Source organism: Pomacea canaliculata, linkage group LG12 (genome assembly GCF_003073045.1).
Source record: "Pomacea canaliculata isolate SZHN2017 linkage group LG12, ASM307304v1, whole genome shotgun sequence".
In the NCBI taxonomy this organism is placed as follows: domain Eukaryota; kingdom Metazoa; phylum Mollusca; class Gastropoda; order Architaenioglossa; family Ampullariidae; genus Pomacea; species Pomacea canaliculata.
The window spans coordinates 16,098,823-16,116,620 of NC_037601.1; the positions used below are offsets into that span (position 1 = coordinate 16,098,823).

A 17,798-nucleotide genomic window follows, 5' to 3' on the forward strand; every position below is an offset into this window, starting at 1 on the left:
TGTATCGCATGTACAGAGATCGAGGTATACATCTCAGACATTTACAATACCCGAGAGCTGAGGAGACTTTAGCACAGACATGCACGCACGAACACACACACGTGCATTCACACATGAACCTGCCTTCAGCACTATTATCTTTATCACAAACACATAAAAAATACAATGAGAACATAAAAGCTCTGCCTAGCAATATTCTTGACTCGTTCCATTATTCACTGATGTCAATATACATAGAACATAACATCTTTGAAAACGGGCTTTTATACACAAACAGAAAAGTAGTTTTCTATGGTTTGAAAAAAAAAAAAAACTTTACAATTGTCGTAAAGTCAATCCACCCACGACCCACCGCTGCGAATGAGTCACCTGAAGCACTTCATGCGAGCCTAGATCGTCTCTTCCTAAGTCGTGACAGTCTCGCAGTCCTACAGGGATCCTGGGTGCTTGTCTTACAGTCCTACATGATGCTGGCACCACAAGACTGTGGAACCTTATTGGTGGCGGAAGCTGACACGTCTACTGTTCCAAGTCTTGCGAGAGTCTGGTCATCGTGTCACAGTCCTTTGAACCACAAATCTATTTTTGAAGTGTTGCATCACTTGTTCGCCATCTGCAGCACTTTTGTGCTCAAGCACAACAGCATATTTGCGGATTGGGGCACTCATGCATCCTAAAATAGTTTGTGAAGTCAGGTGTGGGGACTGTTTCACCGCAGACGTTTACCGCTCCTCAGTTTTCACAGCCATTTAAGTCCGGCTTGTGCAAGAGAAAAAAAAAGAAAGGTGAAGGTATTGTTGGAACATTTTTTAACGGATACATTAAAGGTCGCAATTATCTCGGCGCCAGAGTTTTTTTTTTTCTTTTTTTTTTCTATGGAGGTGCAAATCTTTCTCCCCGCCTTTCCCTTGTTGCCCTTCTATTGGGTGACTATATAGATATCAATCATGTGAGTGTACTCGCCACATCCTCGGGCGTAAAAACCACTCTACCTGCTTCTCTAGAAAGATAATAAAAACAGTTTTGCTATTTGTCTCGATTATATACGGCATTATTGTGTTTCAGAAAGGAATCGGGAATGTAACAGAGAGAACCTGTGGCGGTCAGTTTGTTGTTTCTTGGTTTTCCTTCGTTCATCCAAGCCGAAAACAGAGAAACTAAATACTTCTGGTAAACCTTTATTAACATACACGTGCGCACGCACAAACACCCACACACCTGTTCTGAACAAAGACAGCTACATCTGCCTCTTGCAGGTCCTGTCTAAGTTTTATTTATGAAAAGAAATGTTACAGCAACCGCTGCATGAACAATAAACGATAAAGGTAAAAGAAAAAATTATCAATTCAGATACATCCAAAGATTACTCCTTATAATTATGTAACACTTCTATGCATGTTGTACTTAAAAAAGAGTTTTTTTTTTCTCCGTTATAGTCAGTCGAGTCGATGGTTGGTACTCACGATGTCGCTGCTAAACACCGCTCACTGTACTCACGACTCAGTTGCAGTCACTAAGGTGATGTTTCCTCAGTCCACAAATATATATTTTCTATGACTAACCTTAATAAAAAACACACCCCTGTAGGGACAGTCGTCTTTGTGGACGGTGACCACACCCTCATCTCTTTGTATATGCCAACAATATCAAATGTCCAAGCTCGCTCGTGAAACCTCAACAGTTCGCAATATCTTAGGACGAGTGCTCCTAGGCCGGTGCTTGTAAGATCATTCAAGGCCAGTTCTGAACATATTAATAAATTATAAAAGGAATTAATAAGAAAAAATTGCATCCAAATATAAAATTAAAATAAATTGTACAAAAATCTGAGATACAGAAAGAATGTGTTTACCGCCCCTTGTGTAAGATCTACTCCCCCACATGTCTCCCCTGGAAGAGAAGCACTGTCCGGTGACGGTTAATTATAATATCATTGTCTTTTGTTATCCCTTTCAACAATCTAAATTATTTTTAAGTAAGGCTTGTTATTCATGCACTTCCCGTTACTTGCTCCACAGGTGCGGACCCACACCTGGCTGACTCATTCACACTCATTGCCTGCACGTCACCCATCACTGACACTTACATCTACTACCTTCACAGACACACGAATCCCAGCCAAGCACAGTATAGAACTGAGTGAGTTCACAGACCAGTGAAGATAATTAAATACAAAAACTGTTGTGTTTGCTCGTGTGATTTGTGTCTCTTTACTTGAGTGCTTTTGTAAACAAGTCTTATCTTCTTATATTTATATATTTTGTGTGTGGGCGTGGTGGTGGGTGGGGTGTGAGAAGGATTCAGGACATGTTGACACAACAATACTTCAATGCCTCTCACAAGTCTGTTTTTTACCGACGTGCTGTGGTGTTGTGGATGGTGTTTTCCACCTTTAGATAGGGGTGTTGTCGTAAACTTCACCTTTTGAACGGGGTGGGCTGCTGGTGGGCGACACGAATATGTCGATGGCGGTGACGATGGCAGAGGCAAAGGAGAAGAAGGAGGCGGCAACTGCGAAACCGTAGGAGAAACCGAGCTGCTCTCGTATGTAAGTCGACGAATATAACGACCTCCTCAGGATGCCAAACACAATAACAGCAGTCAGATGACCAGCGCCTGAAACCGAAAAAAAGAGAAAATAGCATTGTACTATAAATGAGTAATGTAACTGTCCTAGCCATGTGTTTGTGGCTGATGTATTTATTTGTAGACACAATTAATTAAACACTAGCCCTTGCATACCCACTGGTAGAACTGAGAGAAAAGAGAATAATTTGACCTACAGGTAGTAGGCAGACATACACTAGGACGGACAGACAGAGAGAAAGAAAGAGAGAAGAAGCCGGGGTCTGACCTCCCACAATGCCGCCGAGGACGATGCCCACCCTGACCTCAGTGTTGTACCGACAGGACTTCTTGAAGGCGTACAGGATGGCGAGGATGGCGGCGATGTTCATTCCCATGAAAGCGAAAACTTCACACGATTGCACCCCGGCGTACCATTCTGGAACAATCCGGGCAAACGAGAACAATCTTTATCATCCTAGAATATTGACTTGTATAGAATAAATTAATCTCCCTCAACTTACCCAATGACCTCTAGCTCTAACCCATATTCACCGTTAGTAGCTAAAGTAAAAACCTAAAAACTTCAGACTGAACAGATAAGCAATAAAATTCAAAACAGTATCATATCAAGTGAATGAATGAAAGAGCTAGTCAAATTAGTTATTAACGAAGCCAAGAGAGAATAAAAAGTAAGAATATCTGAGTCTTGATTGTGCTAACATGAAATTTAAAAAAAAGTCCATAATGTAGTTGAAAATATTTGAAAGATAGCAGAGGTTCATGGCGAATTTTTTTAGAATAATAACGTAGGACCAATTTAGTGCCTCAGGTACGTTTATTAAAATGGGAAAAGAAAAGTTTAGGAATATGAAACACTGTGAACTAAAGCAGGCGTTTCTCACCTTCTCGGGTGCCGTCGGTGGTGACGCAGTCTCCGTTGAGCCAGCAACGCCGCCAAAGTCCGAAACCTTCGATGTTGTTCCATTGGTCGGTGCTGCGAAAGGACCAGGAGTCGGTACAGAATGCGATCCAGCTGCTGACACTGCCCAGAAACAGCAACACGATCGTCAGCCTCGTCAGGTGAGTAGCCTCCACGCATCCTTCCCTGATTCCCATGGCGCTGGACCGTGTGTCAAGATGGCGGCTGCTGTGTGAAGATGGCAGTTAGGATGACGTCAGCTTCTGTTGAACGACACTCGTACTGGTGTTCTGCACAGCAAAATGACGGGTGACTGAAATCAAAACTTTTCCCAAGACTGGATATTAGGATTGTATTTTTCTTTGAATGAACTGACAGCTCGGTGTGATCATGTGATTGACTTCTGAGGTCGTACCAATGATACGAGAGTATGTCGCTTTCCTAGGGCAACATGGAGAACGCAAAGAAAAGCTTCTTGTTTTCGTAGTTAAGACCCGTTACTTAGACCCCGAAGATACTGCTTTATGTTTCTCCTCCCCTGAATATCTTTGATGTATTCACTTTATTGCTTACGAGACAGGAAGCTTGCCCTCGAAGTTCCAATGTTGCTAAAAATGTACACTCCCTTCCAGGAAAGTGTTTGAAGTCAAACACCAGAAATCATTACTTCTTGGTTAAATATGGACGAACATTCGATTTAGATTAGTTTGGCAAAGAGAGAAAGAGTGTGTGTGTTTCGCATCATAGCTAATTAATGCAAATTTGTCCCACTTAAACTACCAGCTAAAAGTTTTATCCATCTGACTAATTACTATTTCAACATGTAGATTTATATTATCTCTTTTGTATCCTGTATATCTATATATTATTAGTAGTACGAGCACTATCTTCTTTGCCCCTGGGGACCATTCAAGTTGTATTGTATAAGTTTGTTGAGCTATTTTTACAAAATTTGAGGGTAGGGGAGATAAAAGGCGAGGTACAGGGAGATAACCCCCGTCTATCGCCCTGTTGGCTAGCCTCGAGGACAGACATACCCCGAGACGAGATCCCATCTGAGGAACTGCATATTTATTACATTAGTCTGTCTACACAACAACTGTTGCGTGTCGCAATCATTTTGTATTCACTCGTTCGATAAGTGCATCTTACAGTGTCGCGAAACTCCTGGGGAAGAGCCCGTGGAGATGGTAGAGGTCGTGATTCCGTCCCTCGGTCTATCACACTCTCGATACCTCTACCAAATCACGTCGACATTTACCGCGTGCTCTCACACTAAATTGCTTAACAATTAACACTTTTACTTAGCTCGAGCCCCAAGCACGCATAACCCCAATGAACAACTCAAGGCAATTTAGTGTATAAAAGAAAGTTATTAATCATCGAGAGATTACAAAAATTACATCAAATGATACAATTTCAAATACAATCATACGGTCGTTATCTAGGGTGTCCCGTTATTCTAATTGTTCTCCTTCTTCTAGTCCAGATATCTAGTGAGCCACGACTTAACTAATCTTAATCCAACTACACACTGCACACACCACACGCCACTTATCTTTACACACAAGTCTCTAGTCACGTGAGGGCCCTCCTTGATCGACGTCCTGGAATCTTCTGATGTCTTCCGTCGTTCGTGTCAGCCTCTTCCTTCACGCGCAGAGATCCTGGCACCACCGCGTGCCTACCTGTACCTCGTCCCTTAGGCCGGACTGCTGTCTCAAGCTTAACAGCGCCTAACAAGGACCAACGCTTATCTACCAGCCTCCCTCTACTGTTTGCGACCAAACAGATGCTGGAGATGAAGCGTCGTACACTCTGCGACAGAGCGGGTCTTCCACACCTCTGAGTCGGTTGTGCTGGAGTTGTCACGATTCCCAGACAAACTCACAGCAGAGAATCTGAACAGCCTTGAACAGATTTCGGCTACAACCTTCCTCCTCGAGTACCAGTGCGAAAGACCACGAGGCTTGACCGATCACCCTACTAAATCATCGTCTGCGAGGATCATCCTCTCTCGCGATTGGTCAAACTACTTCAGTCTTACCTTCAACCATTTCTGCTACCTAGCTAACAACCAATCATACATTAGCCACACATGATAGACAGGTTGGTCACTTTGGCTTATTCCCAGCCAAACTACACCCCCTCTTTACCCCCTCCCACACTAGCGAAGCAATCTGTGACTACGGCGCCGTCCAGTCTGGCTTCCTATTCACTACCTGTGTCCAGCGGGTGACAATACAGGTACCGCTATTGTCCTGCTTCAGGTATACCGCGGACTTCTATTATTAACGGGCATAGGCTGACAATGCTCTCCCTTCCTCTGAGAGATCCCCTGCATCGACACTACCATCCCGCATTCCAATCTGACTTTGTGTCCGTCGTGATGTAAGCAGTCCGCGGTCACGGCTTACTGATCCCAGGGGAGATAAACCATGGGAGACGTCTTGGCCCTTTGTCCACCGACGGTCAGTGCCGCCAAAAAGACGCGCTAACTCGTCTCGACATACCCCACCGCAACACACCCTACGATTACCCATTCCACCTCCTGACAGTCTGCTTACCAGCGCGTCCGCCTGTTTCATGGAGGGGACAGAAGTGAGACACCAACACTATAGCCCTATACTAGTTATCACATGACATACAGTGAACCCTGTGTCGCTTGACCTGGTAGTTGGTGACCCGAGATAGCTTCCTGTTCCACACCTAGTTGGTTCAGCTGTTGCATGCTGATATGTCGAAAGAATTGCATCTCCCGCTGTGTACACGTTTACATTAGACCTCTTTTCTCACCATGAACCACCCGCAGGTCACCCGAGGATAAAACATGGAGAGCTGCTTCCCTTCTTGTTCCTACAAACCACTTGGAGGGTGTGCAGACATTTTTTTTTTTTTAGTGTACAGCGAATTCTGTCAAAACCACTTTCTGCAACCTTCCAACAGGAAGCTGCTTGTCCAGGGGTCACTTCCACTATTTGTCCAGTACGATTTTCCAACAGACAGGGGAGAGGTAAACCTTATTGTTTATCTGATGTTAGACCATCGAACTTTATGCGGTTTTGCTGAGCAGGATATTGGGTGTGTCCGAAATTTGAGTGCTTTTATTATCTCATGTTTGCAACAAGTAAGTTTTTCTTTTGATTGCATCGTCAATAATTATTATTATATGAATAACGCAACACGCAAACACTTCTAACTGCAGTGTTGACAGACAATATGTTTACCCCATGGACCACCTCGACACATGGAAAAAGGGTGCGGAGGTCAGCAAAGTCCATGCAAAACAAAAAAACAAAACAAAACAAAACAAAACAAAACAAAACAAAACAACAAAACAAAGAAAAGCAAAACAAAAACCAAATTGAGTTTTATCATAGAAGAAAAATCAAAGAAGAATGCCAAGACTTACCTGATGTGCAGATGCTTTGAGGACAAGAGCCTTCTGTCGCCGGCTTCCAGACCAGGTAGACGTGTGCGACTGTCGGAGGTGTCTGTATGACACACCTATAGGTGTACAGGGGGCTGGGGAGGTGTCCCCGCGGCTCCACCTGCGTCACGTGACCTGCCATACCTCGTAGGTGTAGCGCCCGTACGCCAGTGATTGCAAGAAAAAAAAAGGAAGCTGTCTCGTTAGAAATTTATCTGTCCTCCCTTTGTACAAGTGGAGTATCAATGTTAATTCAATTGACTATTTTTCTATTTTCGAGAAGCTGTTGTAGTACCAGCTGTTATGGAACGTTTCCAAGCTGGACATTTTATATTTCTTTCTCGTTACGTTTTCAAAGATACTTTGTTAAACTTCACTGTGGACTTTCAAATTCTACTGCATGTTTCTTTGCAAGGTTTTATTTCTGCTACTGTTTGAAAGAAGTCTTGGGCAGCGATTATCCTCAGTATTTTCAGTTGCTTTCACACGGTAGCACCCTTGTACCCATGCTTCCCCCCTCAAAAACAAAACAAAACAAAAAACCCCACCAAATGTGTATGTTTATGCAAAGAGAAAACATCATTAATCATACGTTTTATGTCTACAAAGTTTTTTTTTTAATTTGTTGCAAACAGGTAAGTCTACAATTAGTGGGTGACCTGGTGACACCGTGCGTCACATCATGTAGCGGGGATGTCGCCACAGTTTTCAGCTTCTTCAGTTGTTTTCATACACACCTGGAAATGCGGGGTAACACTCACACACACAAGCTGTTTATTATTTCAAACTTAGCCATTAAAGGACTGTTATTTCTGTATTTGGTTTTTTTGTTGTTGTTGTTGTTGTTGTTTTATTAGAGCTTATGATGCTTAGCGCCATTATTTCATTAGTCAATGCTCTATCAACTATTCCAGCAATATTGCAGTTCGTTGGCCTGGGGCACTGTGTGGAACTCGGGGAAAATGTCTTGTTTCCCGTCATGAAGCCGTTTCAAGACGTTTGATGTTTGACCCCTGGCAGTTATAAAGTGGTTTGCCCTAAGGGAACGGTCGTAGAAAAAAACTGCTTGTAATACTGGAATGTGGAGTTTCACGTTGGGGTGGGTGTGGGTTAGGGTTGATTGCAGTCTACGACTCTTTCCTACAGCTCAACACAAATCGTTGGGTGCAGGTATTTTATTCCTTTCCCACGACGATGACAGTACCGTCAAGAACGAGACATACACTACCTACCTCCTATCTTTGCTCGCAGGGTGGAAATGGCTCCCAATCCTGTGTTGTTTCTGCATCTGACTCCAGTTTTCCTGCCACCCGATCCTCTTATTTTATTAACCCCAAAATTTTCAGACACTAACCCATCCCCGGTGGTCATGCGGCCATCACTCAGTTCTCTCCCTGAATGAGCCCTCAGCAACAACCACCGGTCTGTCCTCCGAGGACATCTGTCATAGACCTGGAGGAGCAGATAATGTCACGCTGACCTAGAATTTATAGACACAGAAGCTCTGTTTCAAAATATAGTTTCAAAAGTTAGGGTCGAGGAGACCCTTAATAGAAAAAAAAATGGAGGACTTTCAAGGATTTGGGACGGCTTACACATTGTTCTCTGTATATTTGTACTTTGTTGTATGTCACGGACCGTCCGCAGACACGCGCATTCTTGCCACAAACCACAATAATCTGATCGCTTGAGGGTGGGCCTACCTCCTTAGAGGCACCAATAATTATTGAATTCAAACACAATTTTAAATGAAAAAGGACAAAGTATCAACAATCAGAGATTCACTCCTTCTTTCGCCACACAAGATATATTACCAATATATCATATCATTCATCCAACGTACTATTAGAGTTAACAATAAAGTTGATTCACATAAATACTGTCACTGATGAAGTATTCCGCTGTCTCCGGTGCTGTCCTTTCTTGATGAATCACCAATGTTAATATATCCAATGTATTATAGTATAAAATGTTCGTTCTTGACGAAACCCAAACCTTTTTATATTAAAGTCTTTGCAACCCTCCCAAGTCCTCTATTCTAATGAGTAACACTAATCTTATTTCCTAGAAGTCGATTTATCATTTTAAAAAAAGTGTTTTTTACGATACCGACAGTTTACAAGCAGAACGTCACGGACTTGCACATGCGGTGGCCTCCTGGGTGTTTATGGATGATGATAGGTTAGCTGAAGGCCGAGAGAAAACCTTCCCTCCACCGGCGGTTTAACCTCAGGCTGTTTGGAACTGTCCTTTCAGGGCGACGGATGGTGGTCGGTGCAACAGCTTTGCACCAAGATTTCTGTTCTGGATCCGTGGTTTACTCGCTCACACCAGAGTGAGGTTTCCTGGCCCCACCAAGAAACTGTACTGCGGGATGCACTAGCCACAGAGCTTCCCACAGCGCGGACACGGACTACAGTAAATCACGATCTGTGAAGTATATCCCTCTGTAGTATAAACACAGTATTACTTCCCCGGTAATATTTATTCCGCGGTCGCAGCAGTAGCGAGAAAGTCCAGAGAAAAACTAACAATTCCAACTTCTGTTCCGCCGTCTGCTTTCTGCTTACCGTTTTTCCCTAACGTTATTTTACTCTATCTTTTTCGTCACTTTATTTTGACATCACAATTTACGTCATTTGCTCAAGAGCAAACAACTTCCAGCCCACTACGCTAGATCAGATCAACCACGGTTGTCGACCTTCCCGCCTTACCCCCTCTACTAATTACTTATCCGTTACAGCAGTAAGTTTACACATTTCTCAGTCTATATTTGTTGTACAGCAGTGCTAAATTGCAGAGATTGTATGTTCTGATTTGTTTATTAAATGGTATTAAACTCACAAAACATTATCGGAGTATACTTCATTAAATTTGATGCGCACTGTTTTCTTAGTTCAGTTTAGTTTTCTGCCTTCTTGACCCGACATGACCTCCTTCACTGTGAGGTACGGTGGTCGTCTCCACTTGTTTTCATCACCTCCTCCCACTCACCAACATCAAAACCACTTTCCGCTAAAGATCGCACTTACCTAGGGACCAGCGTATCTTTGTTTTTGATTTTATGAGGGAGATGCCAATCTTTCTTCCTGTCTTCATCTCGTTGACCTTCTGCTGGTGGACTCGGGGCCATTACTGGTATCGAACTAAGAAACAGCTTGTTTGTACACAACACGGTCTGTCCTTCCGACACGTAGAAGTGCTTAGTTTCTTTGTATCAGTCAGAACAGTTGTTTACAGTTCTGAGCACTAGAACTGTACCAAAACCCATTTCATGTTTATAAGCAACGAATGAGATGAAAATAATAATTAAAGTACGTATACAGCGTTATTCAAAAGTCTAAGTTAGGCTCACCACTCTTTTCAAGAAAATCTACGTTCCATCACCATTCTCAATACACCACACCACCACCACTTCATCCCCACGATTATCTCCCTTTAATAACGTTTAGGACCCTGAACAGTCTGAACAACTAAATGAACAGTGACTAAATGTCCAGTGACTAAATGTCGGCAAGCTGAGAGCCCTAGAAATAAAAGGCTCTGTAGACTCTGTAACACTTATGATGTAGAAGACGCCGAAAGACGGTAAACTGAGAAACAAATTTGAAATTATTAATCCAACATCGATAGGCAAAATCCAAAACCAAAGGCAAGGATGCGAATCAATGTTAATCAATGTGCGTTAATCAGATGTTTAAATACAAGCGGGACAATGATTGACTTTTCAGATGAAAGCAGGATGTAGGGTGACCCGCTGACACAGTTTATGAGCGGAAATACATTTGTAATATATTAGCTGTTACAAACCATCCTCGCGCTTGTATGTGTGTGGGTGTGGGAGAGAGAGATTGTTTATAGATAGGAATTGTGTGCATGTACATATATGTGTGTGTGTGAATCTTGAACACCAATACAGCAGAATGATGAGCTCATTTACCTTCTTTTCAAGAAAACTATTCCTTGTCCCACTTGAAGTGAGCGATATTTGAGCGCAAAGCGACGAATCTGTGTCACATCCTGTCGTATCCGTGACCCCACTAACCTGTCAGCGAAAATAACACTTGCAAGTGCAAAAGTGCATCATGCGATCTTCACTATACGCTTGATGACCTTATAACCATTTCAAACTGAGTCATGGTTAAAGACTGATCACATGTCAGTGATCTCAGATGTACACGACTAAGTCACGCCTTGCAACATGAACACTGTGTAGACTGTTAGACAAACACTTGGCCGTCTGCTACTCACCCAGTCAGTCACTTGTACTGTCCATAGAAGTCTATGTCTACACTCTTCCAATATCGCATGGCATCATTCGAGCATAAGATACTCTTTGGGAAAGTGGTTAAAATATTAAATAACCCTATCTCTGGTGGGAAGGAGACATTTCCACAGAAAATATATAAAGAAAATAAAGTAAAATTATTGCTTTCAATATCACATTTTATTTTTTAAAAAAAACAAGTACCATGGCAGAATAAATCAAACTGCCGACAACGTGTTGATAAATAGATGTTAGAAAGATGGCTTTGAATCTTTGAACCTGACCACATTATTGTCGGCTGTCACCACACCCATCCTCAATGTATCTACTTGAAGGTGACATGTCATCCTCACGTGTTATTCCTTCACCGCAAACTTTGGAACCGGTACTCTGACAGTAGCTGGTCAGTTTGAAAACTGTTGTCTTGTGTCCGATTTCAAGCCAGTAGAACGCCAACATTTATTTTTGTTTTTAATTTTTGAATGCCTCTTGCAGGTCCTGTCTAAGTTTTATTTATGAAAAGAAATGTTACAGCAACCGCTGCATGAACAATAAACGATAAAGGTAAAAGAAAAAAATTCTCAATTCAGATACATCCAAAGATTACTCCTTATAATTATGTAACACTTCTATGCATGTTGTACTTAAAAAAGAGTTTTTTTCTCAGTTTTAGTCTGTCAGTTGATACTCACGATGTCACCGCTAAACACCGCTCACTGTACTCACGACTCAGTTGCAGTCACTAGGGGCTGATGTTTCCTCAGTCCACAAATATATTTTTTCTATGACTAACCTAATAAAAACACACGCCTGTAGGGGACAGTCGTCTTGTGGACGGGTGACCACACCCTCATCTCTTTGTATTGCAAACAATATCAAATGTCCAAGCTCGCTCGTGAAACCTTCATAGTTAGCATTTCTTAGAGAGTTGCTCCTAGGGCCGTAAGATCGTTTCAAGGCCAGTTTCTGAACATATTAATAAATTATAAAAGGAATTAATAACAAGAAACTGTATAAAAATATAAATTCAAATAAATTGTACAAAAGTCTGAGGTACAGAGAGAATGTGTTTACGCCCCTTGTGTAAGAACTACTCCCCCACATGCACTTGTCTCCCCTTGAAGAGAAGCACTTGCCGGTGACGGTTAATTATAATATCATTGTCTTTTGTTATTCCTTTCTACAATCTAAATTATTATTTTTTTAAAAAAATAAGGCTTGTTATTCATGCTCTTGCCGTTACTTGCTCATCAGGTGCGGATCCACACCTGGCTGACTCATTCACACTCATTGCCTGCACGTCACCCATCACTGACACCTACATCTACTACCTTCACAGACACACGAATCCCAGCCAAGCACAGAATAGCACTGAGTTCACATACCATTGATAATAACCGTTTTTAAATGCAAAATCTGTTGTGTGTTTGCTCGTGTGCTTCGTGTCTCTTTACTTAAGTGCTTTTGTAAACAAATCTTATCTTCTTATATTAATATATTTTGTGTGTGGGCGTGGTGGTGGGTGTGGTGTGAGAAGGATTCAGGACATGTTGACACAACAGTTCTTCAATGCCTCTCACAAGTCTGTTTCTTACCGACTTGTTGTGGATGGTGTTTTCCACCTTTAGAGAGGGGTGTTGTCGTAAACTTCACCTTTTTAAACGGGGTGGGCTGCTGGTGGGCGACACGAATATGTCTATGGTGGCGACAATGGCAGACGCAAAGGAGAAGGAGGCGGCAACTGCGAAACCGTAGGAGAAACCGAGCTGCTCTCCTGAGTCGACATATAACAACTTCCTCCGGATGTCAAACACAATAACAGCAGTCAGATGACCGGCGCCTGAAACCGAAAAAAGTTGAAAATAGCATTGTCCTATAAATGACTAATGTAACTGTCCTAGCCATGTGTTTGTGGTTGAAGTATTTATTTATTTTTAGACATAATTAATTAAACACTAGCCCTTGCTTACCCACTGGTAGAACTGAGAGAACCGAGAAAGAATAATTTGACCTACAGGTAGGCAGACATACACTGGGGTGGATAGACAAACAGAAAGAAAGAGAGACGAAGGCGGGGCCTAACCTCCCACAAGGCCGCCGAGGACGATGCCCACCCTGACCTCAGTGTTGTACCGACAGGACTTCTTGAAGGCGTACAGGATGGCGAGGATGGCGGCGATGTTCATTCCCATGAAAGCAAAAACTTCACACGACTTCACCCCGGCGTACCATTCTGGAACAATCCGGGCAAACGAGAACAATCTTTATCATCCTGGAATAATGACTGGTATACAATAAATTAATCTCCATCAACTTACTCAATTACCTCTAGCACTAACCCATATTCACTGTTATTAGATAAAGTAAAAACCTAAAAACTTCAGATAAGCAATAAAATTCAAAACAGGATCATATCAAGTGAATGAATGAAAGAGGTAGTCAAATTAGTTATTAACGAAGCCAAGAGAGAATAAAAAGTAAGAATAGCTGAGTCTTGATTGTGCTAACACGAAATTTCAAAAAAAGTCAATTAAGTAGTTGAAAATATTTGAAAGATAACAGAGGTTCATGGCGAATTGTTTTTTTAAAGAACAATAACGTAGGACCAGTTTAGAAGTGACTCAGGTACTTCTATGAAAATAGGAAAATGAAAGTTTAGGAATATGAAACATTGTGAACTAAAGCAGGCGTTTCTCACCATGTCGGGTGCCGTCGGTGGTGTCGCAGAGTCCTTTGAGCCAGCAACGCCGCCAAAGTCCGAAACCTTGTTTGTTGTTGTCATATGGGTCGCCGCTGAGAAAGGACCAGGAGTCGGTGCAGAATGCGATCCAGTTGCTGACACTGCCCAGAAACAGCAACACGATCGTCAGCCTCGTCAGGTGAGTAGCCTCCGCGCATCCTTCCCTGATTCCCATGGGGCTGGACCGTGTGTCAAGATGGCGGCTGCTGTGTGAAGATGGCAGTTAGGATGTCGTCTGCTTCTGTTGAACGACACTCGTACTGGTGTTCTGCACAGCAAAATGACGGCGACTGAAATCAAGACTTCTCCCAAGACTGGATATTAGGACTGGATTTTACTTTGAATGATCTGACAGCTCGGTGTGATCATGTGATTGACTTTTTCGTCGGAGGTGTCTGTATTACACACCTGTAGGTGTACAGGGGGCTGGAGAGGTGTCCCCGCGGCTCCACCTGTGTCACGTGACCAGCTTTACCTCGTTGGTGTAGCGCACATACGCAAGTGACACCGTGCGTCACATCATGTAGCGGGGATGTCGCCACAGCTTTGGGGGCCACATCACCGCACCCTAAAACAGTTTGTGAAGTCAGGTGTGTGGACTGTCTCGATGCAAATGTTTACTGATCTGCTCAGTTTTCACAGCCATTTAAGTCAGGCTTGCGCAAGCGAGAAAAAAAAGTGAAGGTATTGTTGGATTATTTTTTTAACGGATGCATTAAAGATAGCACTTATCTCAGCGCCAGATATTTTTTTTCATTTTTTTTTCTAGGGAGGTGCAAATCTTTCTCCCCTCTTTTCCCTTGTTGCCCTTCTATTGGGGGACTATATAGATATCAATCATGTGAGTGTACTCGCCACATCCTCGGGCGTAAAAACCACTCTACCTGCTTCTCTAGAAAGATAATAAAAACAGTTTTGCTATTTGTCTCGATTATATACGGCATTGTTGTGTTTCAGAAAGGAATCGGGAATGTAACAGAGAGGACCTGTGGCGGTCAGTTTGTTGCTGCTTGGTTTTCCTTCGTTCATTTAAGCAGAAAACACAGAAGCTAAATACTCCTGGCAACCTTTATTAACATACACGTGCGGATCCACACCTCGCTGATTCATTCACACTCATTGCCTGCACGTCACCCATCACTGGCACTTATGTTGACAGTAAACAAGCTGACTTACATCTACTACTTTCACAGACACACGAATCCCAGCAAGCACAGTATAGAACTGAGTGAGTTCACAGACCATTGATAATAACTGTTTTTAAATGCAAAAACTGTTGTGTTTGCTCGTGTGCTTCGTGTCTCTTTACTTGAGTGCTTTTGTAAACAAATCTTATCTTCTTATATTTATATATTTTGTGTGTGGGCGTGGTGGTGGGTGTGGTGTGAGAAGGATTCAGGACATGTTGACACAATGATACTTCAATGCCTCTCACAAGTCTGTTTCTTACCGACGTGTTGTGGATGGTGTTTTCCACCTTTAGATAGGGGTGTTGTCGTAAACTTCACCTTTTGAACGGGGTGGGCTGCTGGTGGACGACACGAATATGTCGATGGCGGTGACAATGGCAGAGGCAAAGGAGAAGAAGGAGGCGGCAACTGCAAAACCGTAGGAGAAACCAAGCTGCTCTCGTATGTTAGTCCACAAATATAACGACCTCCTCAGGATGCCAAACACAATTACAGCAGTCAGATGACCGGCGCCTGAAACCGAAAAAAGGAGAAAATAACATTGTCCCATAAATGACTAATGTAACTGTCCTAGCCATGTGTTTGTGGTTGAAGTATTTATTTATTTATTTTTAGACATAATTAATTAAACACTAGCCCGTGCTTACCCACTGGTAGAACTGATATAGAACTGAGAGAATTGAGAGAGAATAATTTGACCTACAGGTAGGCAGACGCTGGGACGGATAGACAAACAGAAAGAGAGAGAGAAGAAGTCGGGGTCTGACCTCCCACAATGTCGCCGAGGACGATGCCCACCCTGACCTCAGTGTTGTACCGACAGGACTTCTTGAAGGCGTACAGGATGGCGAGGATGGCGGCGATGTTCATTCCCATGAAAGCGAAAACTTCACACGATTGCACCCCGGCGTACCATTCTGGAACAATCCGGGCAAACGAGAACAATCTTTATCATCATGCATGTGTAACGTTTTAGGAGGAGTGTGTTAAATGTGTATGCGAGCGCGTGTTAACATCTGCATGTAATCCACGCTCGTTCCACTCTTCCACCTTTTTCAGCAAAAAGGTCCGGCCAACAATTAACACATTTAATGTTTAGGGAACTAAATAGTGTGAATGAAACAAAGAAAAATAGCACTACCAATCAGGCCATTAGCGACCAGGTAACTAGGACGACCTCTTAACAGTCTTTCTTGGAGACTGTGCCGACCAATCATAAGCACAATGTTGCAGGGTCGACATGGCTTCTGCCCTCCATTGACTACCGTCGCCCTAGTTACGCTGTGCCAAGCTCACTTACGTCAACTTCATACATGACGTAAAAGAATGAGTCGCGCGGGGTCGCGTCGGCACCCGCGCGACTGCCCTCCCCTGACATCAAAGAGAACTAAAACAAATAGGAATCTAACTAGATTCGACTGAATCGCGAATCGTTACAGTATGTTTAGTCCTGGAATATTGACTGGCATACAATAAATTAAATATCCATCAACTTAATTTTATTATTAGATAAAGTAAAAAAATATAAACTTCAGAGTGAACAGATCAGCAATAAACTTCAAAACAGTATCATATCAAGAGAACGAATGAACGAGGTAGTTAAATTATTTATTAACGATGCCAAGAGAGAATAAAAAGTAAGTATATCTGAGTCTTAATTTTGCTAACAGGAAATTTTTTAAAAAGTCCATTAAGTAGTTGAAAATATTTGAAAGATAGCAGAGGTTCATGGCGAATTTTTCTTGAGAACAATAACGTAGGACCAATTTAAAAGTGACTCAGGTACTTCTATTACAAAACTTGGGAGAAGGGGAGATAAAAGGCGAGGTAAAGGGAGAGAGCTCCAGTCTATCTCCCTGTAGGCTAGCCTCGCGGACAGACATACCCCGAGACGAGATCCCAACGGAGGAACAAACAAAATTTGCATATTTATCACATTAGTCTGTCTACTTAACAACTGTTGCGTGTCGCAATTATTTTGTATTCACTCGTTCGATAAGTGCAACTTACAGTGAACCCTGTGTCGCTTGACCTGGTAGTTGGTGACCCGAGATAGCTTCCTGTTCCACACCTAGTTGGTTCAGCTGTTGCCTGCTGATATGTCGAAAGAATTGCATCTCCTGCTGTGTACACCCGGCCGGTAAAAGTTCTCGTTTGTGTCTAGTTAATGAGTACTAAAGCAACTGAGGGCAGGGTTGCCTCCCTTGTTTATGCTCAGAAAAGATAAGTACCGTTTTAATTACGGTGTTTCTTCTGTTTTCTTAGTGATAAACAAATGTAAAAATAGGGTAAAACATTTTATACGATATGCATAATTAGATTATTTAGAAAAGTCTTACAACACTTGCAGTTATCTACATTAAAAGCTACTTAAACTGCATGTTATGCTGCTCAACCCGAATATCACGGAAAGCCAGACTATAATGTTGTGGATGTTAAAGATACAAAGAATGTGGAATCGCAGCCTCTGGGCTGATCTTTCAGCTGCGGCATCATCATCGTCTATCGTGGTAGGCGCATCTCGTTGAGGAAGGGGCATGCCCGACCTCTCACACTGGTCGTCCTGATAACTAGCACCTCCAGGATCGATCCACTCCCCACAAGGGGAAATAACAATTCAATGTCAAATAAGAAACTTGGAATTAGCATTTGTGATGCACTCTTCTCTTGATGACCCTTTGGTC

The 17,798-nt window shown here is 42.6% G+C and overlaps 1 protein-coding gene across 5 annotated transcripts; it reads right to left on the bottom strand.

Moving 5' to 3' along the window:
- Window positions 1-2,369: 2,369 nt before the first annotated feature.
- LOC112576430 lies at window positions 2,370-17,492 on the bottom strand. 5 transcript variants are annotated; one of them, XM_025258828.1, is made up of 4 exons: window positions 17,125-17,492; window positions 13,883-14,192; window positions 13,268-13,417; window positions 2,370-2,616 (listed from the first exon to the last, which is right to left on the bottom strand). In XM_025258828.1, the coding sequence occupies exons 2-4, from the start codon at window positions 14,097-14,099 to the stop codon at window positions 2,393-2,395; spliced, it is 591 nt and encodes a 196-aa protein (XP_025114613.1). In that variant the 5' UTR covers window positions 14,100-14,192; window positions 17,125-17,492; the 3' UTR covers window positions 2,370-2,392. The 5 variants fall into 5 exon arrangements, with proteins under 5 accessions (XP_025114613.1, XP_025114612.1, XP_025114614.1 ...); XM_025258827.1 differs by lacking the exon at window positions 17,125-17,492 and adding an exon at window positions 14,333-14,470; XM_025258829.1 differs by lacking the exons at window positions 13,268-13,417; window positions 13,883-14,192; window positions 17,125-17,492 and adding exons at window positions 2,855-3,004; window positions 3,471-3,777; window positions 6,900-7,568.
- Window positions 17,493-17,798: the final 306 nt, after the last annotated feature.